Source organism: Astatotilapia calliptera, chromosome 14, assembly GCF_964374335.1.
Source record: "Astatotilapia calliptera chromosome 14, fAstCal68.1, whole genome shotgun sequence".
NCBI classification, from domain to species: domain Eukaryota; kingdom Metazoa; phylum Chordata; class Actinopteri; order Cichliformes; family Cichlidae; genus Astatotilapia; species Astatotilapia calliptera.
In genome coordinates this window covers 1,831,688-1,852,199 of record NC_137435.1, presented here as the reverse complement: position 1 = coordinate 1,852,199, position 20,512 = coordinate 1,831,688, and the positions used below count along the sequence as shown (strand labels likewise).

The 20,512-nt window shown below is 46.1% G+C and overlaps 3 protein-coding genes across 6 annotated transcripts; 2 read left to right on the top strand and 1 right to left on the bottom strand.

Annotated features, from left to right (window-relative positions):
• The first annotated feature begins 535 nt into the window (after window positions 1–535).
• ostn (osteocrin) lies at window positions 536–6,326 on the top strand. Of its 3 annotated transcripts, none has more exons than XM_026192620.2 (5): window positions 536–641; window positions 3,425–3,523; window positions 4,462–4,691; window positions 4,770–4,914; window positions 4,988–6,326. In XM_026192620.2, exons 2-4 carry the CDS (start codon window positions 3,425–3,427, stop codon window positions 4,855–4,857), a joined length of 417 nt encoding a protein of 138 aa, XP_026048405.2. In that variant the 5' UTR covers window positions 536–641; the 3' UTR covers window positions 4,858–4,914; window positions 4,988–6,326. The 3 variants fall into 3 exon arrangements, with proteins under 3 accessions (XP_026048405.2, XP_026048404.2, XP_080145356.1); XM_026192619.2 differs by having other exon boundaries at window positions 4,459–4,691; XM_080289230.1 differs by having other exon boundaries at window positions 4,459–4,676; window positions 4,988–5,124.
• A 149-nt stretch (window positions 6,327–6,475) lies between these two features.
• On the bottom strand, window positions 6,476–17,641 carry iws1 (interacts with SUPT6H, CTD assembly factor 1). 2 transcript variants are annotated; one of them, XM_026192613.2, is made up of 15 exons: window positions 17,420–17,641; window positions 16,340–16,422; window positions 15,197–15,875; window positions 13,680–13,745; window positions 13,348–13,555; window positions 13,129–13,180; window positions 12,939–13,042; window positions 12,703–12,853; window positions 12,524–12,606; window positions 12,278–12,407; window positions 12,082–12,199; window positions 11,892–12,003; window positions 10,229–10,285; window positions 10,002–10,113; window positions 6,476–8,553 (listed from the first exon to the last, which is right to left on the bottom strand). In XM_026192613.2, the coding sequence occupies exons 1-15, from the start codon at window positions 17,460–17,462 to the stop codon at window positions 8,428–8,430; spliced, it is 2,124 nt and encodes a 707-aa protein (XP_026048398.2). In that variant the 5' UTR covers window positions 17,463–17,641; the 3' UTR covers window positions 6,476–8,427. The 2 variants fall into 2 exon arrangements, with proteins under 2 accessions (XP_026048398.2, XP_080145355.1); XM_080289229.1 differs by lacking the exon at window positions 17,420–17,641 and adding an exon at window positions 16,919–16,991.
• Window positions 17,614–20,122, top strand: wdr74 (WD repeat domain 74). Its single transcript, XM_026192616.2, has 3 exons — window positions 17,614–17,744; window positions 17,841–18,559; window positions 19,344–20,122. The coding sequence occupies exons 2-3, from the start codon at window positions 17,948–17,950 to the stop codon at window positions 19,857–19,859; spliced, it is 1,128 nt and encodes a 375-aa protein (XP_026048401.1). The 5' UTR covers window positions 17,614–17,744; window positions 17,841–17,947; the 3' UTR covers window positions 19,860–20,122.
• The last annotated feature ends 390 nt before the right edge of the window (window positions 20,123–20,512 follow it).

Below are 20,512 nucleotides of genomic sequence, written 5' to 3'. Positions count from 1 at the left end.
TTAGTAACTATTCATGTCTTTGACGTTTGTTGTCATTTTCTCTTTGTTTGCATCTTTGTGCTCATTTTGTTGTTGCCTTGCTACATCTTTTGACTTCGCTTTGTGTGTCTTGGTGGGAGTTTTGTCTCTTTTTGCCATTGTTTTGCAGCAGTGGTTAACTTTATGCACAGTTTCATTGGCGGCCCATTCTCGTGTTTGCTTTCTGTTTCTTGCACTTCCAAAGTCTGTCTCGGTGAACCTGCAGACCCACTCAGGTTGCAGACATTTAATGTTTCTCTGGGAGAGATCTGATGTCTCGTGTGGAGTGCGATCGGAGCACACGGATGGTGCAGTTGGAGAACAGAGACGAGTCTGAATGTGTTTATTTTAAAAACTGACCTTCAGGAGGAAACTGAGAGCGGGGAGGACGGAGGGAGGCGTGATTGCTCCCAGGAGCTTTCATTAACAGGTAATGGACCTAATGATGACATCTTACACACATGATGGTGGAAAAGAAGAACAGGAAGTGATGCCACTGGAGCAGAGGCTGCTGATTGGATAGGAGATTCTCAGGCAGCTGCAATAAAACTTGATGTGTGAAGCCAGAAGAAGACACAGAAACAGAGCGAGGCAACGCAGCAGAGATCAGCTCCACACTGAAGGTACAAACATGCATGTGTGTGTGTGTGAGAGAGAGACACAGGTGTGCACAGGTGCAAATTAATGCCACTTCCCAACATTTTCTATTTAAATTTAAATTCCTTTCAGAGTTGAAGTTTTCTGCTCGCAGTTTTCTGTGTGTGAGTTGTTTGCTGCTTCTTTTTGTCATCTTTGATTCTTTCTGCCAACTTTCTGTGAAACTGAAAACCTTGTGTGTGCATGATCTCATTTATGATTTCTGGCTAAGAAAACAGAGACTTGGACAGGTGAACATGAATGAAATATGTCTTTAAATCTTCACACGAGCAGCATTTAGCACTGAAAATAAGACCTGGAGATGAACGAGAACTCTCTTCTCAGAGGAAGTCTAAAAAATGTGATGCTGATGTTCAGTCTGCTGCTGGGCTGCAAGCAGATTTTTGTGAATGGAAGGATTTGCAGTGTAAGAGTGTGTGTGTGTGTTTGTCCTCACACGTGCATGAATGAGAGAGCTGCAGCTCCTCAGCATCAGCAGCAGGTGTGAACAGGAGCGTGCACAAACCTTTGTGCATCGTCAGGAATGTATGTGAGTGACGCAACACGACAACAAGTGTTTGTTTCTGCGTGTCTGCTTGCAGGGGACACTGTGTGTGAGTGTGTGTACAGGAGTGTCAGTGAGTGTGCATGTGACGGTCAAAAAGGCGTTTATTTGCAGGGATGGAAAATGCTAAAATTAGCCGATGTTGCTGGACAATACACTTACAGCCATCAGCCGAGCTAAAAGTGCCCCCCTCCTCATGTGTGTGTATTTAAAACCATTGTTGTGAGGACGCTTCGGTTCCTCTGAGAGGTCAGACCCGGTTTGGGGGGCCTGAAACTGTCAGACTGAGCTCTTTCTGCTGATGTCACAGAGCCGTCATTAACGTCTTTGTGAAAAACCACACTCTGTAAACAAAAGATGGACATGTGCCCATGACATCACTCACGCTCAAATGTGGAGGAGAATGTTTCGATCACGTTAACGCTGCAGCTGAGCTGGTTTTAAATAAATAAATAAAAAATGTTTTATTTATATAGCACCTTTCAAGACAGAATCACAAAGTGCTGCACATAAGATTACAAGTCATAAAAAGATTTAAAAAGAGAAAATAAAACAGGCAAAAAATTAACCAAAAGCAGTTTTAGAAAGGTGAGTTTTGAGTTGCTTTTTAAAAACAGCGACTGAGTCCACAGTTCTTAATGTTTGGGGGAGAGGTCCACAGTCTGGGGGCCACAGTGGCAAAAGCTCTGTCACCCTGAGTCCTCCTCTTAGTATTTTTAGAGCAAGTAAGCCCTGATCAGACGACCTCAAAGACCTGCTGGGGACATCGGGCTGTAGCAGATCAAAGATGTAGGCAGGTGCCAGTCCGTGCACAGCTCTGTAGGTCAAGACCAGGATCTTAAAATTGACTCTAAATGTAACAGGAAGCCAGTGTAACTGAGATAACAACGGTGTCACATATGAGTACTTGCAGGATTTTGTCAAAAGCCTCGCTGCAGCGTTTTGCACAACCTGCAGACGATCCAGAGAACCTTTGCTTAGACACATAAACAGCAAATTACAATAATCCAAGCATGACGACATAAATGCATGTATAGCAATCTCCAGTTCAGAGCGAGATAAAATCGGCCTCAGCTTAGCCACATTTCTTAAATGATAAAAACAAGACCGAACCAGAGATTTCAACACCTAAATTCCTGATAGAGGATTTAACATAAAGTGAGAGAGGACCAAGGGCTTTCACTATCTGCGATAGAAACCTATCAGGGGCGCGTACGAGGACTTCGGTTTTCCCCACGTTGAACGTTTGATCAAATCTAAGCAATCATTCAGACGCTGAAGCTTAGATAAATCCTGGGGCTTAAAAGAAACATACAACTGAATATCATCAGCATAACAGTGATAAGAAATGTCCTCAGAAGAGCCCATTATATGCCGGAGGGGGAGAAGATATATTAAAAACAATAAAGGCCCCAAAACTGACCCTTGAGGGACACCATAAGTAAGGGAGGTAGTGGATGACCTAAAATCGGAGACAGCCACAGAAAAGGATCGGTGATAGAATAGAATAGAATAGAATTCAACTTTATTGTCATTGCACATGCACAGGTACAGGGCAACGAAATGCAGTTTGCATCCATCCAGAAGTGCTTTAGTGATATAGATATATTACAATATATATTAGTAATAATATAGATATGTGAGTATATTACAGAAATGGGTCTATTATGGTATGTTATAATGTACACGGTATGAAGTATGTTGTGAATATTCTATAACTATAAGTATGTACAGGCTGTAGTGAGTACAAGCTATGTACAGGCTATTAACAGGATATAAATATGAAAACTATACAGAAGATGGATGGAGATAAGAGGAGAACCACTCCAAGGCAGTTCCAGATACACCAACCCAATTTTTCAGCCTTTCAATGAGGATGTGATGGTCAGCTGTGTCGAAAGCTGATGTGAGGTCCAACATGAGTAGAACAGAGCACTTTCCTGCATCATTATTCATCAAGATATCGCTTGAGACCCTAAGAAGAGCTGTCTCCGTGGAGTGAAATCGACGAAAACCGGACTGAAACTTATCGTAAATGCCATGTTTATCAGGAGCTGCCATAAGTTGCTTAGCCACTCATTACATGCTTATGCAGAAGAGAAAAGGTAAAACTGTAAGTTAGATAGTAATGTAATTACTCTGTGTTTTTGAGGTCCTTTATGCCAGTTCATTGAAGCATTACGTTTACCTGACTGATCGTTTCAGATGCAGTTCTGCTTCTGTTTGCTGCTCCCCGGCCTCCTGTCCTTCACTCTGCTCAGCTGCAGCGTCGACGGCCTCAGAGTCCAACCGCAACCTGCTCGGGTCAGTGTGCGCACACACACACACACACACACACACACACACACACACACACACACACACACACACAAGCCCTCTCATTTGACTCCTAAAACCCATTTTCAGCAGCCCTGTACAAAAAGTCCTCACAGTGCTCTAATGTCCCCGTAATGCATAAACGTCATCACAGTTCATAGTTCGCACTGATCCACTCACACGCGTGCATGTCTTTCTATCTTTGTGAGGACCAGACGTTCGTGTTTCACCAGTGGGAAAAGGACATTTACTTTCTTTCAAATACTTCCATTCTGTGCGCTTTAATGTAACCTGTGAGGAAGTACTTTTACATCATGTACTTCAGGTAAACTTTATAAGTACTTTTATTAGGCAGGATCCCGTCACACCATCACGAGAGCCAAAACAAGCAGCTCCTCCCTCGAGGGCTCGGTGCTGATATCAGATGGCGTGAGGCGGCGGGGAGGGAAAGCCGAAACGTTTTTCTGTTTAGTCTGGATGACACGAGATCTGTCGGAGTCATCTGAGGCAGCAGGCGGACAGGAAGTGAGACACCGCTCGCTGCCGGGGCCGTGGCGTGAGAGACAGGCTTCAGTGTGGAGGCGTAACATACAAAAACACAGTTCAGTGTTTTCCATACGGAGACTCCCTCATTGAAAATAAAGATGGAGGCGGCGTCGGAGGCTTTTCACAGCATCCCCTTGATTTACGTTTTTATCAGCAGACCAAAGTTCCCAGTAATCAGGAGGCATACGGGTTCACGTGTTAAAGGACAGGAAGTCCTTAAAACTGGACAGGAAGCACTGGATCAGACTCACACTCCTTTCCTTGGATATCATGTACAAAACCTTCAGCTCTAAGCCTTATCCCGGGTAATTTCACACATCCTCTCATACTCTCCTCATTTTCAGTAGATAAACTTGTTACGCCTTTATCTGATCCAGCAGGTAGACCAGCCCATTTTGAGATTTCATGCAGCCCCTCAGTCCCGCCCTGTAGGTGTGAAGGTGGGGGAGGAGCTGACAGCAAAACTGCTCCAATCGGATCACCTGATGAGGATGGAAAATGATGTCATGGAGCCAAAGAGGAAGAGGAGCTTTCCCATCAACAACGTCCCGCTGGACCGCCTGTCCATCAGCTCCATGGAAACGAAGCAGCAAGGGTCAGACAAGCAGAGGTAGTCACCTGTGAGAATACCTGAGAACACCTGAGACGCAGGGATGAGTCTAACGCCTCCATGTTCTTCTGTCTGCAGTAAGGTGGTGGAGTCGCCACGGCGACGACTCAATCCACCGCCCATTGACAGAATCGGGATGGGTCGTCTGCCAAACGGCAGAGGGTAGGCCACATCCCCTCCGTCTGAAAGCCCACCCTCTCTCCACAGCGCTCTCACTGGACAGGTGCAGAACTGCATGTGACTCATTTTCATAAAAGTATCAGTAAAAACACTAAAATGGTCATTTATCTCTACAGATGCATGAAACCGCCAATCACCTGCTGAACCACGCCCACACTCACTTCACCTGGACACGCCCACCTGACACCCTCACTTCACCTGGACAGCAAACCTGACACCCTCACTTCACCTGGACAGCCCAACACAAAGCATGACTGTTCAATGATGGTGCGTTCAAATGCAGCTCCGTAAAGTCGGCACACATAGAGAGGAAGTGATTTCAACAACACCTGCGATTTGCTTCCATGGCAACTCGTTTTAACAAGCATTTTATTTACCTGTAAAACTTACAGGTAAATAAAACTTTTTTAAAATACTGAATTTAATCAAGGTGAAATCTGTAATGTGAGCAAATCTCGAATTAGCAGCACCAACAAATATCCTGACGTGTGAGATTAAATATACTTATTAGTTTCCACCAATGAGAAGCTTTGATTTCAGATTTATTAAGAAATAAATATGTTACAACTTCAAAATTTGTATTTGGATAAAATCAGAGCCTGATCTCAGAAAGATCAAATCATCAGAATCGAGCAACTTTGACTATAATAAGAATAATTTGGATGTTTTGAGTTTTTTCATTTATAAATTTTTTCATCTTTTTGATTCTTTGCATTTAATATAAAAAATTAAAGGTTAGAGTTTGAACATTTTAACCTCATTAGGATTAGTGTTAGGAAACAATAATGCTGCAGTTTTCCGAGTGTCACCTGAATGCACCATCGCCGGCTCCTCCTGCTGTTGGGACCCTGACTGGAGGCGTTGTTGCCTCGACTGCCCTCGCAATCATCCAACACCAATCGAGTTTCGTCCTCGCACGTTTGTCTCGGAGTTGTGCCGCAGGACTGTTTCCACAGCAACGGCACATTTCTACTGCGACCGTAAACAGTGGACAAAGCTACTGTTACGTCATCTCAAAGTCATGAGATTAGCATTTTCATCATCAACACCTTAGTCGCAAAGCAGACTTCCTGTTCAATATGACCCAAGATGAGTGACTGAGTCCATCAGCAGCAAAGTGTTTACAGAGGTCAAGCTTCTACAGCACTGGAAGTCTTTTTGCAACTGCAGCAGTCGCCACCTGGTGGCTTTTTGATAGAATGCAGGTTTAACTCTCCTGGATTAGCTTTATTTTCCTCACCAGGAAACTATGTCCATGTTTTATACCATCTATGACGGTAACACATCTAAAGTTTGTAAACTTGAAATGAGAAAAAAATAAAATAATAGTCCAAAAACAGGTTTAAGCGTCCGAGTGGCGCTGCAGTGGAAACCGTCCTGCTCACTGATTCTGTTCTGATGTGCTTCTTCCTGCCCGAGTTTAACTGTGCTTAATAAAAAGAAAATGACAATGAAGTTCTGAGTGTGACTGATTTTTTCTCTTTTTCAACCCCTTGAGGATTTTAGATCATGTGCTAAAGGCTACAGTTCCACTAATGTCCACTAGAGGCTTCACCAGTAAGTCCCTCCCCATGCTCCCAGAAATAAACATGCGTACAGCCAGGTGAGTTTTTGTTGAGTCTTTATTAAGAAAAGATCATGTGATCCAGAACAGTGCACACAGAACGGCTGGTTCACACAATCCACGAATGATCTGGATCAATCAGAGTCCCGGCATTTCTTGTGTGAACTCATCCACCGAGGACTTCTGTACAGCTGCTATGGGAGCAGAGAAGGGAGATAATGGACCAGACTATCAGCAAAATACAAACACCTTCACATTCAGAGACGGAGAGCGCAGACGAGACTTCACCCTCAAATCCAAACCAGAGAACTTGAATGTACTCTGGACAAGAAACTCCAAAATGATCCTCTGATTACACAACACGTTCATCTTTAACCAACTCTGTCAGCATGGCAGTTTACAAAATATATTAAAAAAAGAAAGAAAGAAAACAAGCTAACTACTAATACAAGCTAATACCACAGAGCAATTTAGTCTTTAAATGTAGGCAAATGGCTTGAAGATTACATAAGAATACATATGTTTAGGACAATGCTAGCTCACAGCTAACATTAGCTATTGTTAAGAACTCAGCCAGTTAAATCAGATGACATTATGCTAATGTTAGCCAAAAATGCTCAAACGCTTAAAATCAACATTTTATCTGCAATGCTACCTTCAAAAATCAGTGCCTTTGTTAAATTAGCTTTACCTAAGACCAGTGCTATCATGCTAACTTCCAAAACTGGGCTAAGAGATAAATATAAATAAAATGAGCTTCACCTCCAAACCAGCTAAGATAATAACAGTGTAATTTGCTGACAGCTAAAAATAGCTGTCACCTCTAAGGTGAAGCTAACATTAGCTAATATGATAGCATTTGTTTAATTAATTTGTTTTTTCTAATGTAGCTCAATGCTAGCTACCAAAACAACCAGTTAACAAAGCTAAAATGGCTTTGATGTTAGTTTCACTTTGAAGTTATCTATGTTAACCATTCCTTAGAATTATTAAGGTTTATAGCATTAGCTTAAATTACTGATGTCTGCATTATTGATAGCTAGAAACTATTATGGTTTACTTTAAAACATGTGATCACTAACTCCGCCCAATGAACCGTGCATCACCACCAATTTAAAGGCGAACAACGATGTTCTACTCAAAAGAACACAAGAAAGTAAAGTGACAGGGCTGATAATAATATGTGGCCATAGTTCAATATTCACTGTTAGCATATAGATAAACATGAATGTTGGCTTAGAAAGCTTACAGACCTTAATAGTTTTGACATAAGGCTAACATAGCTAGCTAATATAAGCTATTGCTGCACTTTTTTTTTCAAGACAAAGCTAATGTAGATTGCTAACAATAACATCATAATTTTTGTTATGCTAGCTTTACAGCCAACTCACTCTGAGCCGAGGTAAAACTAAAACAGTAGGCTATTTTTACAGATTTTATTAGCTCCGTAGCATATCAAATGTAGATGACTGCTAACATGACTCAGCTTTTGATACAACATCATCATAAATAACAGCTTCATTTTAAAGAAATACAAACACTCGCTAACATTTTAGACTTTGAGATAAAAATGCTGCCAATAATAAAAAATAAAAAAAATAATAAAAAAAACAGAAAAGAAAAGACTATGTGATGCCAGTATTTGTTAACACTGCGACTATCGCTGATTTTCAGGTCAAGCTAATCAAGCTAACTGCTAACACAAGTTGAACAATAAAGCAAATAATTAAACTGTTAGCATTAGGAAACGTTATTTTTGGATCATTTTGGAGTCTTTCATGCGTTTTGTTCAGAGGACAGACAAGTTTACAGCAGATAACACATTTGAACTGAAGCCAACACGGTCTGACAACAGCCCCTTTTTTCAGTAAGGCAGAGCTGGACCTGAGGAGGGCAAAGCTGCGGGTTTGTTCAGAAACAAAACAATAAAAAGTAAAAACGATAAATCCTACTGAGTTTAGAGCAAAAAAAAAAAAAAAAAAAAAAAAAGAATCAGAGCGGCATTCGATTGCCTTCCACGCTGATTTTAACAGCGTGACCCGTCTTCGTCAGGCGCCGGATGTCAGCAAATCTACGCATCTGTTTATCAACACGGGACAAACTCTTCCTCACCGGACCCTGGAGGCAGACAGACACACAGAACAGGAAGTTACAGGATTTACATCTTGTAATCACACACTGAGGTAACAACACAAAGACAACCGGTTTGTTTCGCACACTTCACTGCTCATGCAGGAAGATGTTTCACAAACACCTCGTTCAGAGCCATCAGATGGGAAGACTGTTCCTAAAGACCATTTACAGTTCAAAATAAGCTTTATTTGTCTCATTCTGCCCCCTCGCTCTGTGTGAAACAAGCTGCTTTAACTCCCCTCCTCCCTGAACATCTATTTGCTTCTGATTGGACAGCTTCTGGAAGCCTGCTGCTGGACGTGTGGCTGATTCCATATCAAAGTGAAAACATTTCTTCCTCCGGGTCAGCTGACTCATTTCTACAGTAAATGTATTTTATTTAATGAAGCCATACAAATTACAGGTACACTGTCCCACACACTGCACACCTTCTCACCTGTGGAACGTTACTTCCAGTCTCTTAGTGATTATCTCTCTCTAGTGCATGAGTTTGGTGTTTATTAGGCTCAGAGGTGCTCGACGGCTGCAGCAGAGATGTTCATGTGTTCATACAGCAGGAAGGAAAATGATTCAACCCCAGGCACTGCGTATGAGGTCACATGACCTCTGAGTACATTAGTTTGTTAAAGTTAAGGTTTTGTCCGTTGGTTATGACACGATCAGAAGGTTTATCAGTGATTGGTCTGACGTTAGAGGTCTGAATGACTGAAGTGTGATCGATCGTGTGCTCTTCGCTGTGTTCAGTGAACTCTGTTTGGGGGTTGGATAACTTTGCCTCCACTGTACGTCTGCACACTGCCGGTGAGTCAGGCTCTTCACACCATGCAGACAGACTTACTGCCCCCTGCAGGGGAGCAGGGGAGCTACAGGGGCATTCTGTTTCCCTCTATGCTGATCTTCACAGCTCCCTGCGGCCGCCCCAATTTTCTCTGCTCGGCGAAACGCCGTTTGTGCTTCTCCAGCAGGCTGATGGCCTTCTTACAGCCGCTCTACAAAGGACCAATCACAGCTCAGCTCCTGACAGCAGGTAAACTCCTTGTTCAGAGCTTTACAATCAAATAGAAGCAGAAAATAACCCGATGTCTGTTCCAGCACAAAAGTGTTGAAGTGTTTGTTTCAACTTTATTTAAACTTCAGAAAACTGACTGTTTATATAAAAGTTCTTTATTGTTATTCGTATTGTTTTTTCTTTAAAAACGCGTTCGCTCTTAGAGAGGTTTAAAATATATTTGTTTAATTTTGGAATTTTGTATTTGTGATTCATTTTGTAAATCGTGAGTAAATAATTTGTTTGACTCAATTACGAAAAAACTGAAACCAAATGTTAAACTCTGGATATTTCATAGGACTGTGCCTAAAGGGGGCGCTCTGCTGTTTAGTTGAAGTGTAGCCACGCCCTGAAGCACACGCCATCGGCCCGTGTGACCACTCACCCTGCTGGAGTCCCCCTCCACGTTCCATTTGGGCCGAACCACGTAGTCTTTGTTTGAGGGCATCGGGACTCGAGCCCGGGCGCAGAACCCGGGGTCTCCGGGCCGCAGAGCTCTGTTGGGAGCAGGCGTTCAGGTTAATGAGGGTGGAATTTAAACACGGCACAAAATTCCAGACGACAGAGGAGGAAGTTATGACAAATCCCGCCCCCAGATGTCTGAGAACTTACTTCTCCTCTCCGGTCAGCTGCTTCTCCAGGTCTCTGCGAGGCGTCTGACCTCCAGAACTACAAACAGAAGAAGAAGACATGAATTCAACTTCGAGTGTGAAGTAGCTCCGCCGCACCTCGCAGGTTTCTGAGCGATGTTCTTCACCGGCTGAGCCTCCATGCTGTTAGCAGCACGTCACTCCGAGCGAGTTAGTCGGCGCCAAAACTTCCCGCACGGAACAAACTCAGCCCTGCCCGAGCTCCACATCGTTAGGGCAGTAAAACACACACGGCTAACACTGCCGTTACAGAAACAGGCTCCAGTCTCTGCTCTGTTTAACCCCTCTGTGCAGCAGCGCCCCCTAATGTCTACAGTGGATATTAAAAGTATCAGCAGCTGTGACTGTATTAGTTTGTGTCGCAGATATGGACCGAAGCTGAAATAAGGCAGTCCTCCACTCCGGTGCAGTACCAGTTTCAACCACCGGGTGGCATCCAGTCCGCCTGAAACGCGCCCAAGCTAATGTTAGCGTTTCTAAGCTGACTTATTTTGATAGCTAGATGAGCTCAGAGTGGAGGTGGTAAAAACAGAGTTACAAGAAGGGCTTGAATCAAATATAAAATCTCAGCTTCAGTCATTTTCTTTAGTTGAATCACTCTGAAATAAATGCAAAGTATTCAAACCGGCCAATTCTGCTTCATCTCACAAGCTCCACCCACCTGTTTGTGAGGAGCAGCCAATCAGAGGATACTTAGAGGAGGCTTATTTTATACTGCAAATTATGCAAACAGACTCTATTAGAGTCCAAGAATGAAAAAGGAGCTGGAAATGAGCAGAACGGGTCACCTTTAAATCGTGCAGCTGCACTCATGAAGTCATTTAAGTCTCAGGGATTCATTCTGGTCACTTTGGTGCTGCTGTGGGTATCTGAGGAGTTACTAAGCTTTAGACAGAGGGATGTAAAACCTGCAGAGACGCGTTAAAGAAGGTAAACCTGGTCACTCAGTGCAACCATGCAACGTCAGGACTGAACCTGGTTGGTGGAGAAAAGACATCAGGTTCCTCTGCCCTCTCCACCTTCTGAGGCTGACTGGGGATGAGACGGAGGAAGAGGAGTGAAAGAGGAAAAACTACGCCTCACGCTAACTACGACCTTTAGAAATCATCTCACAATATTCAAAGAGAAGATCGAGAAAGGCGAAGCTTTCAAATGGGTTTCAGGTAAAGCCGTGCTGAGTGACTTTAGAGTGAACAGCGGTGGGAATGCGGCGCACAGATATAGCAAACGCACTGGGGGGGGGGGGGGGGGGGGGGTTTCCACCTGTACAAAACACCTGACACTCTGACACAAGCAGAAGATGGAGAATGAGGGTTAAACTGTTCTCAGGTGAGAGACAAGCATCATCACATGACAGGAAGAGGACGCTGAAAACAGAGCAGACATCAGCCCGGGGGGGTCGGTCAGTATTGTAGCTACTGCATGGTTCGGACGACTCACTGTGGAAAAGGTCTGAAACCTAACGACGGCTGACAGCGATTCTAATAAAGTCAAATATATGAGCAATTTTATGGATAATGTAAATAAAACTTAAATCGCTGCAGATATGAAGCAGAAACAAGAACGTTAGTGTCGTCTGGGTGACGATGGAATCAGAGGAGGTCGGATGTTGCGATCATCGTTACCTTAGGCGCCGTCTCTGAGGCATCTGCTGATCCAGATCTCTCTGCTGCCGCTCCTCTCTCGTCATCCCCTTATAGTTCGACGTCAGACCGAAGATCGGCCGCGACCACTCGTCTGGAGATGAGAAAGAGTTCAGAAACCGCGGCCTCCACGGCCAGACAGGGAAACTACAGAAAAGGAGCATGGCCTTACTGATGAGTTTGAGAGCGAGGTCTTTGTTGGCTCGAGACTCTTTGGGATGTTTGTACAGGAACATGACGGCCCGCCCGATGCCGCTGTGCTTCAGCGTCTCCTGACTCACGCTGGGCAGCTGCAGGACGAAACACACCATGAACGACTGAATCTTAGAGACGCAGCTGAAGAACGATGTGCCGCGTTCAGCGCTCACCTCCTGCAGTATCCTGAGCAGCTCCTCTCTGATCCTGAGAGCGGGCAGAGATTTGTCAGGAAGAGGGCTGATCCACTCTTTAATGGCCGACATCACGCCGCTGTCGATGAACGTCTCCTTCAAGTCCTGCCTGAGGGACAAACGATAAGAGTCTTCAATGCAGTCACGGAGGAGAAGGACCTGCTTTTTTTTGGCGCTGGTCTCAGCACGTAAGCCTTCAACTATAAGCTAACACGGAGCTCTTACTTCTTCAGGTGCATGACGACCTGCGGCAGCAGCATGAGCTTCTTCAGCGCTGGTTTCTTCTGGCTGTTCAGAGCTCGATCTTCCTGCAAATAAAAACAAATGCACACAGAGTCGGTGAGGATCACAGCTCAGAGATTTGTGAGGCTTTTATTTTGACGGGGCGAGAGCAGCGTGCGCACCTCCGCAGCCTCGTTCATCTTGGTGATCATGGCGTTGACCACGTCGTCGGCGTCGCTGATGAACGTGCCTCCATCGCGGTGCCGCCTCTTCTTGCTGTTCATGGCTTTCCTCCGGGCGAGCATGATGTCGAAGTCTGACATCATGCTGGTGCTACACACACACACACACACACACACACTTAATAGCAGAAACAACAACGCTTGTTTAAAATCGTGTTGCTGATCAGCAGACTCACTCTTGGCCGCTGCGGTCGACGCCCTCGTCAGAGTCTGACTCCTCCTCCGCCTGCACCTTCTGCTTCGCCTTGCCGTCGCCCTCCAGGTCCTCCTGGTTGAAACCCTGCAGGACGACAGTTTGTGAAACGGGAACTGCTCGCGGCTGATCTCGCTTTTGTCTTTGAACGGAGACGCGACATCGAGGCTTACCGTGAACTCCTCCTCATCTCCAGACTCGCCAAAGATGTCTGCGATCATCTTCCTGCAACAGAACAGGCACATCAGCTCCTGGCAGCCACAGAATTAAACTCTTTATTTTGAAATTAAAACTCTGCATGTGTCTTCTTGCAGGGGTGGTAGCTGCATCCCTCAGGCTGTCCTGTAGGGGGGTTTGAGTTTTCTGCGAGGTGTTTCCACGTCAGCACTCACTCCTCCTGGTCTTCTCCGGAGTCGCTGTCGCTGCCAAACAGCGCTTTCTCGTCCTTGTTCCCCGCCGCCTTCGCTCGGTCGTCCTCCTCGCTCTCGCTGTCTGAGCCGAGCTCTCTCAGTTTGGCGGCCAAACTTTTATCGGGACCCCCGAAGTCGGCGTCACTGTCTGAGTTCTCGTCGTCTGACACCGCCCGGTTCCTCTTCGCCACTGAGGAGACCGTCGAGAGCGACAAACGTCACACAACAGCGCTGCTTTACCTCGCAGCATCAACTTTTACTTTCAGCAGAGAATCCAAACAAAGATCCTGCTCCAGCCGTCAGGTCTGCGTTACCTGGTTTCTCTGCCTTCTCCTCGTCCTCGTCCTCGCTGTCGGACAGGATGGCCTTCTTCCTCTTCACTGCAAACACAAAGCTCACTGGTTACTCACACAGCATCTAAAACGGAACTGAAATATTAACAGAACCGGCGAACGTGGCGGGTGACTCCGTCTCCGTCTGACCACGAACACAACGAGCAGCACGCCAAAGGAAAGTCTGTGAGAGAACGTGTTTACCATTACTAAAAGTGATCACATGTTCTTTAGTCGGTGAAGCCGGCGTGTGTGTCACGTGTGTGATCACTGTGGCCCTGCTGGATGGGTACACCTTACCACAGACTTGCTTCACGACAGCGGCGACGTTTACCTCGCAAACCCGGACAGTGTTGGGAAAGTTACTTTGAAAAAGTAATTACTTATAGTTACTTCTTGAAAAAAGTAACTGAGTTACTATATTATCACAGTAACTAATTACTAGGAAAAGTAACTATTGCATTATTAAAAAAACCAAAACAAAAAAAGTTGAACCCTCTCAGAGCGCAGACTTTAAAAGCATCTCGCCTCGTTTCATCCTGTTCAACCTCGCAACCTGTAACCACCACAAACATGGTTAACGGATCATTTTCATAACTCGAAATATAAATTGGACATTTTTAAAACCTTTGCAGCTATTTACCTAAAATGCAGCCAAGGTGTTTTCATTTCTAACTATTTACAGAAAAATCTAATAAGATGTCACAAATGTCTGTGTCCACTGCACGATGCAGGAGAACGCCACCTGACACCTGCAGCTGTGTCACTCCAGTGTTTACACTGTAATCTGTCTTTTTTTGGCAAAACTGTGACATTCAGCAGTCACCTCATTGCTCTGACACACAACAAAACTACACACTAACTACACACGCCAAACGTCACAAATCTCTCACCGCCGTCACTCCTAAAACTCCGCCTTCTTCCTAAACAACCAAATGCCATGTTGTCATATCATTTCTTGATTGGTCGACATGGTACATTTTTCCACCAATAGGAAAGGGGTGTTTTTTCTTTTTCTTGGTGCTTTCGAGCTCTTTCCTTAGAAACAGTTTTTGTGTTTCTTCTAAACTTCACGATTTTATTCAGAAATAAACATTTTTAATCATAACTCGTGTTTTTCACGGCCGATCAACACAATTTAAAAACTGATATATATTTTAAAGTCAACACTTGTTGCTGTGTCATCTTAAATTGGTCATGTGATTGTTTTGCCCCGCCCCCTGGTAAACTGAAAACAGCTTCAACCGTCTGTGTTGACAATAGTAACGCGTCCACAATGTAAGAGCGTTGTAACCATAGAAACAGTCATTAGTTCGATCGCTCAATAACGCCGTCACTCGGTCACTGAACCCAGAGCTGCTCGTTTATCTTCATGTTAATTTGAATCAAACTGATCAGATCAGGAAGTCCAGTGTTTCTGGAGTAACGACATCATTTCCTGTCACAAAACGGTTCAACTGAAGTCTGCCTGGGGGAGTGGCTTACCGCCACGCGCGTACCTGGCTTCTCGTCGTCCTCGTCGCTGTCACCTCTCTGCTGCCTCTCCTCTTCCTCCTGCTGCTCTCCATCACTTCCTGCTGCAGCCTTCCTCCGCCCTTCCTCTTCCTCGCTGTCTGACTGCATGACCCCCTTCCACTTCTCCCCTCCTCCTTCCTCCTCCCGTTTCTCCTCCTCATCCGAGTCTATCTGCGCCGCCTTGCGTCTGGCAGGCGTCTCTGTGTCAGAGTCACTGTCAGCATTGGAGCGGCGCTCTGGGGACGCCGCGGCTTTGGCATCCTCGTTGTCAGAATCGCTTTCTGCCGCCGCTTTGGGCCGCTCCTCCACATCCGAGCTGCTCCCTCTCCGCTTGGGCGGCGGCGACGCCCCCTCCTCGTTGTCAGATGCTCCGTGTTTGAGCGGCGATGAGGCCTCGTTATCTGAGCCGCTCGTCCTGCGTTTCTCTGGCGGCGACTCCTCCTCCTCGGACGCGCTCACCCTGCGTTTCACTGAAGATGAGCCATCCTCATCGTCGCTGTCGGCGGGCCTCGGCGCCTCCGCCTCAGAGTCACTTTTGTCATCACGGCCCCCGGGGCCCTCGCCCTCCGAGTCGCTGTCGGCCCTGCGGCAGTCCTCGTTGTCAGAGCCGCTGGCCCCGCCACCTGTCACCATGGCGTCGTCCTCGTCGTTGCTGCCCTCGTCCTGACAAAAACAAAGAAAGTTTATCAGCCCGATCACGGCGGTCTGCAGACGGTGTTTGTCATATTTACAGTCCGAACAGACCGGAGCCGCCATTGTTCCAGCAAACGTAACAAATACTGACAGCGTCCACATCACTGCAGCTGCAGCACCAATCCATGTGTCGACCTCATGTTTTCCAGCTGTTGCAACATCTGTCTCTCTAACCTGTGACTCTTTCAGCTCCGGTACTGATCAATCACTGACATGCTGGGAAAAACAACACTCTCATAATATCATACATAGAGCTCATCCCACACGGTTCCAAACATGGAAGATCAGCTGTCCATGTCCGTGTAAATCCGCCTGATTTGAAGTATGAATTTCAGGCACTACTTAAAATGCAAAGACGAAACGGCTCAGAATAAACGTTTGAAAACTGATGATGTCAATGAATTATCTGCAGAATCAATGAGATGAATTCTGACCTCAGACCGGCGCCCGGCGCTCCTCATCTCCTCGCCATCTGATGCTGGGTGTTCATCCTGAACCGGCGTGCCGCCTCCATCATCTACAAGAACACATCCGGAACATTCATGTTAAATTCAGTCCTTTTTAAAAGCATTTATAGGAGCTGCAAAAAGTATGCAGTAACTTTACCAAGCTGCCAAAGTAAAACTGAATGAAAACTACCGGTACACAACAGCTTTCTCTGCATTCCCTTCGATAAACTGCCTTTCAAAGAAATAATCGTGCTTTTCAAGGATCATGGCTTATTAGGACTGGATAGAACATATGACAGCAGCAGTGAGAAGTAGAAGATTACACTACAGTCACATCAGAATATCCACCGTTCTGTACATTAACGGTCAAACAGGCTACAGCTTAGGAAACGTTTCTAGTGTTAAAAAGTCTCCGTAATGATCACACGATGTCATCAGCTGGTCTGTAAACAGCTCAAAAACAAACACTTGGATCCTCTGCAGCTGCTCGCCAAACTTCACTTTAAAAGTGACCAATTTTAGGTTCATGGCTAACCGCGTGACAAAAACATAAAGTCCACCTACATGAGCAGACTTCATCTTTAAGGCTTTCGTATTGATTCGGCTCTCTTTGGTGTATCATGTCTAACCGGTTATATTGATTATGAAACGTTTGTTATGTAATCAGGCCAACAAACACTGATGGTTTAGCTTGGCTCGGTGGAAGGCCGCTTTCTGCCGGGTTCGTGTTGGATGGCTCCGCTGGTTTCCTCCACGGATATAACGTTGAAATATCACCGCGTGTTTCAGTCTTTTGGAGGTAAATGTGACGGAGAGCTCAGGAGATGTTTGCCAGCCGGTCGTGACGCTAAACCGGGACATGTTTGCTGGAAACTGGCGCCGATGCTGTCGCTAACCCCGAAACACAAACAACGATCCCTCCGCGTGATCACAACCCACCTCTGCATCATGTTTATCTAGGACGCGCTCATGGTGCTCGAATTCAGTTAGTATTCAGTTAGCTACTACAGTTGGTCAGTACTGTCCTGTTAGTCGTTTAAATAGGAAACAAAGCATAAGCGTTACCGGAGCGGTTCCCGGACATTAGATCGTCCTCCTCTCCGTCCATTTCCCCGACGAAGAAAGCTTTGAGTTTGGGCTTGAGGGCGGAAACCCCCCTCTGTCCACTGGAAGAAATAAACCTGAACGAAGTAACGACGGTCTGAGGAAGATTACACCCACAGCTAGCCTCTGCTAGCCCACACAGCCAAAATGGTGACTACCTGTATCATATGAGCATGCGCAAAGGGATCGGTCGCTTCCTAATGACGTAAACTGTCTTTTTGGAAAAAATAAACTTTATTAGTATGACAAATGATTCTAGAAAAAACAATACCAGAACATTGGTCGTGTAAGTATTTTTATTTATACTGTTTTGATTTTAATTGTACTGCCGAAAGTTTTTCTTAGCTTTGAACCGCGTGACACTGTCTGTTACTAACTCCAGCTGTAGTGTGACGACTTAGACACGCGCCACAGCCTACAGAGGATCCACGCGGACCCGGAGCTGTCCTGTTTTTTTTCGGCTGGTTTGGTGTGTGTGAGTCCGGTGTGATGGGGGACCGGAGCCGGTTGTGCTCCGTGTGGCTCGGCTCGGAGACCGGGATCCTGAAGGGGGTCAGCCTGTCCCGGAAACAGGCCTTCAACTTCTGCAACACGAGCCACCTGAGTCGAGACCAGGAGGTCCGCGCGCTGTGCTGGGGGGACGCGGCGGAGAGCGAGCTGCTGGTGGGCTGCGTGGACGCCACCGTGAAGACGTTCAGCTTGGAGAAGGGCGCGTTCACCGAGAGCCGGCGCTGCGGGGACCCGGCGGAGGGCTGCTTCTCCGGGCTAGCGGCGCTGGGCGGCGACGCACTGGTCACCTGCGCGGAGAGCGGCGCGCTGCGCGTGTGGAGGCAAGAGGGCGGCGACGAGCCCGTGACACAGGTGGACGCCGGGAAGAACGTGTGCAGGATGCGGCAGAGCCCGGCGAACCCAAACAAGGTGGCCACCGGAGGGAAGGAGAACGGCCTGAAGATCTGGGACCTCCAGAGGCCCGAGCAGCCCGCGTTCAGCGCCAAGAACCTCCGGGACGACTGGCTGGACCTCCGGCGGCCCTACTGGGTCCGGGACATGGCCTTCATCCCGGACTCCGACAAAGTGGTCACCTGCACGGGTTACCACCAGGTGTGTAGCTGTGATTCACCCTCAGCAGGACAAAACGTGTTTTTAAAGAAGACCCATTTAAAGTTTACTTTGGCCCGGGTTAAAGGTCAAGCTTATCACAAACATCTGGTTTGTGTGATCTGTAAACGTTCGTCTGGCTCAGAATTGGCTCAAAAGTCAGACCAGACTCCGTTCAAAAAGTGTTTAATTTTAAGTTTTCTTAAGTCTATGACAAAATTAAAGCTCGTGTAAATCCTCAGCTCTCTACATGTATTATATTTTTTTCTCTAAGTCGGCTAACATTTGAGCAATATTAAAGGACAACAACAAACTGTCTGAGTAAAACAAACTAAGGCTAAAATTATGGATGATTTTATTATCAAAGCCATCGTCAGTTTGGTTTCGGACCGATTCCTCATCAGTTTTCTCTCCATTCAGAAGGTGTTTGATTTAAGGTTTACTTTCTCTTCTCTCATACATTTATGATCTTTAAAATTTCCTCCAGGTTTACAAGTTTAAAGGGATATTCCATAAAATTATTAAGACAAAAACAACACAACTGAAGTTAAAGCTGTGGATAATTTCTAAAGTGTTTCTAAAAAGAAACAATAATAGTGATTTCCCTTTGAGGTCTTTAGTATCCTCGGTGTTGATTCCTGATCAGTGGAAAAAATGCTTTTAGGTGTAAAAACAAATAAAATAATAATAATTAAGCAGCAGAAAATAAAGTTTAAATCTGTCAATTGATGACCTGCTTTGTTTTTTTGTTTTTTTAAAATAAAGTTATGTTGAAACTCTCTCTCAGGTGCACGTGTTCGACCCCTCGTCTCCTCAGAGGCGTCCTGTCCTGGAGGCGGAGTACGGCGAGTACCCGCTCACCGCTATCTCTCTGACGCCTGACGGCACAGCGGTGGCGGTGGGCAACACCCAGGGTCACATCGCCCTGCTGGACCTGAGGAAGGGCCTGGTGCGTGGCTGTGTCAAGGGGCTGGCGGGCGGCGTGAGGGGGCTTCAGTGCCACGCCTCCCAGCCGTTGGTGGCGTCCTGCGGCCTGGACCGCTTCCTGCGCATCCACAGCCTGGAGGACCGCAAACTGCAGCACAAAGTCTACCTGAAGTCCCGTCTCAACTGCCTCCTGCTCGCCAGCCAAGACCTGCAGGAGGGAGGGGCAACTGCAGGGGAGGCGGAGTCTGAGGTAAAGGAGGAGGAAGACGAAGGTGATGATGTGTGGGACGCTATGGAGCAGGTGGAGGAGAGGCAGAAGAGGAAAACGACAGAAGACACCGAGACAACGAAGAAGAGGAAGAAGGCACAGGACTGAGAGGCATTTGAGGTTTTAGAGGACAGTGGGACGTTTAACCGCCGTAGCTGGGGGCTTGTAAGCAGCGTTTATTCAGACTGGAGGCCTTTTATTTTGAAAAGCTTCAGGTACTGGGTAGATGTTTCTCACCTGTGAACAGGTAGAGTCTGCGTCTGCCTGGGGAGACAAATGTATGAGTGCTTTAAAACGTCTTTGTGGTTTTTTATGATTGTAATTATTGAAAATACACGTGTAATTATGATTAAAGGAGTTTCTGCTTCCTGTGTCTGATCAAAGAAGTTAAATGTGCTGACGGAGCATCTCAGCTCCTGAGGAGAAACTGCAGCAGAGGAGAAAACGGTGGAAAAACAATCCAGTTGTAATTCTGTGCAGGGCGCTCAAACATGCGGCCCAGTGGATAAGAATGTGGGGGGGAAAGGAGGGCTTCCAGTTTTTCAGTTTTGTCCTTCTGACCTGTCAGGGTTCACAGCCTTAATGCTAACAAATATTACCCAGACCATTTAAATAACAGGCATGAAAAACTTCCTGTTTTCAGGATTTCAGGAACTCAATTTGAGGTTTTTAAGCGATAAATCTACCCGTGTGACCCACTCAGGATCAGAGCTGCGTGTGGCTCATCGGTCAGTGAATGCAGCCCGAGCTGCCCCTATTAA

Coding starts and splice junctions, on each gene's coding strand:
- iws1 (XM_080289229.1), bottom strand. CDS start 16,976: ATGATACACCAAAGAGAGCCGAATCAATACGAAAGCCTTAAAGATGAA. Junction 13,556..13,679: donor GGAGAAGGCAGAGAAACCAG/GTAACGCAGACC, acceptor CGGTCTCCTCAG/TGGCGAAGAGGAACCGGGCG. Junction 12,004..12,081: donor CCTCGCTCTCAAACTCATCA/GTAAGGCCATGC, acceptor TCTCATCTCCAG/ACGAGTGGTCGCGGCCGATC.
- wdr74 (XM_026192616.2), top strand. CDS start 17,948: ATGGGGGACCGGAGCCGGTTGTGCTCCGTGTGGCTCGGCTCGGAGACC. Junction 18,560..19,343: donor CCTGCACGGGTTACCACCAG/GTGTGTAGCTGT, acceptor ACTCTCTCTCAG/GTGCACGTGTTCGACCCCTC.
- ostn (XM_026192619.2), top strand. CDS start 3,425: ATGCAGTTCTGCTTCTGTTTGCTGCTCCCCGGCCTCCTGTCCTTCACT. Junction 3,524..4,458: donor TCCAACCGCAACCTGCTCGG/GTCAGTGTGCGC, acceptor TATCTGATCCAG/CAGGTAGACCAGCCCATTTT. Junction 4,692..4,769: donor CAAGGGTCAGACAAGCAGAG/GTAGTCACCTGT, acceptor TTCTGTCTGCAG/TAAGGTGGTGGAGTCGCCAC.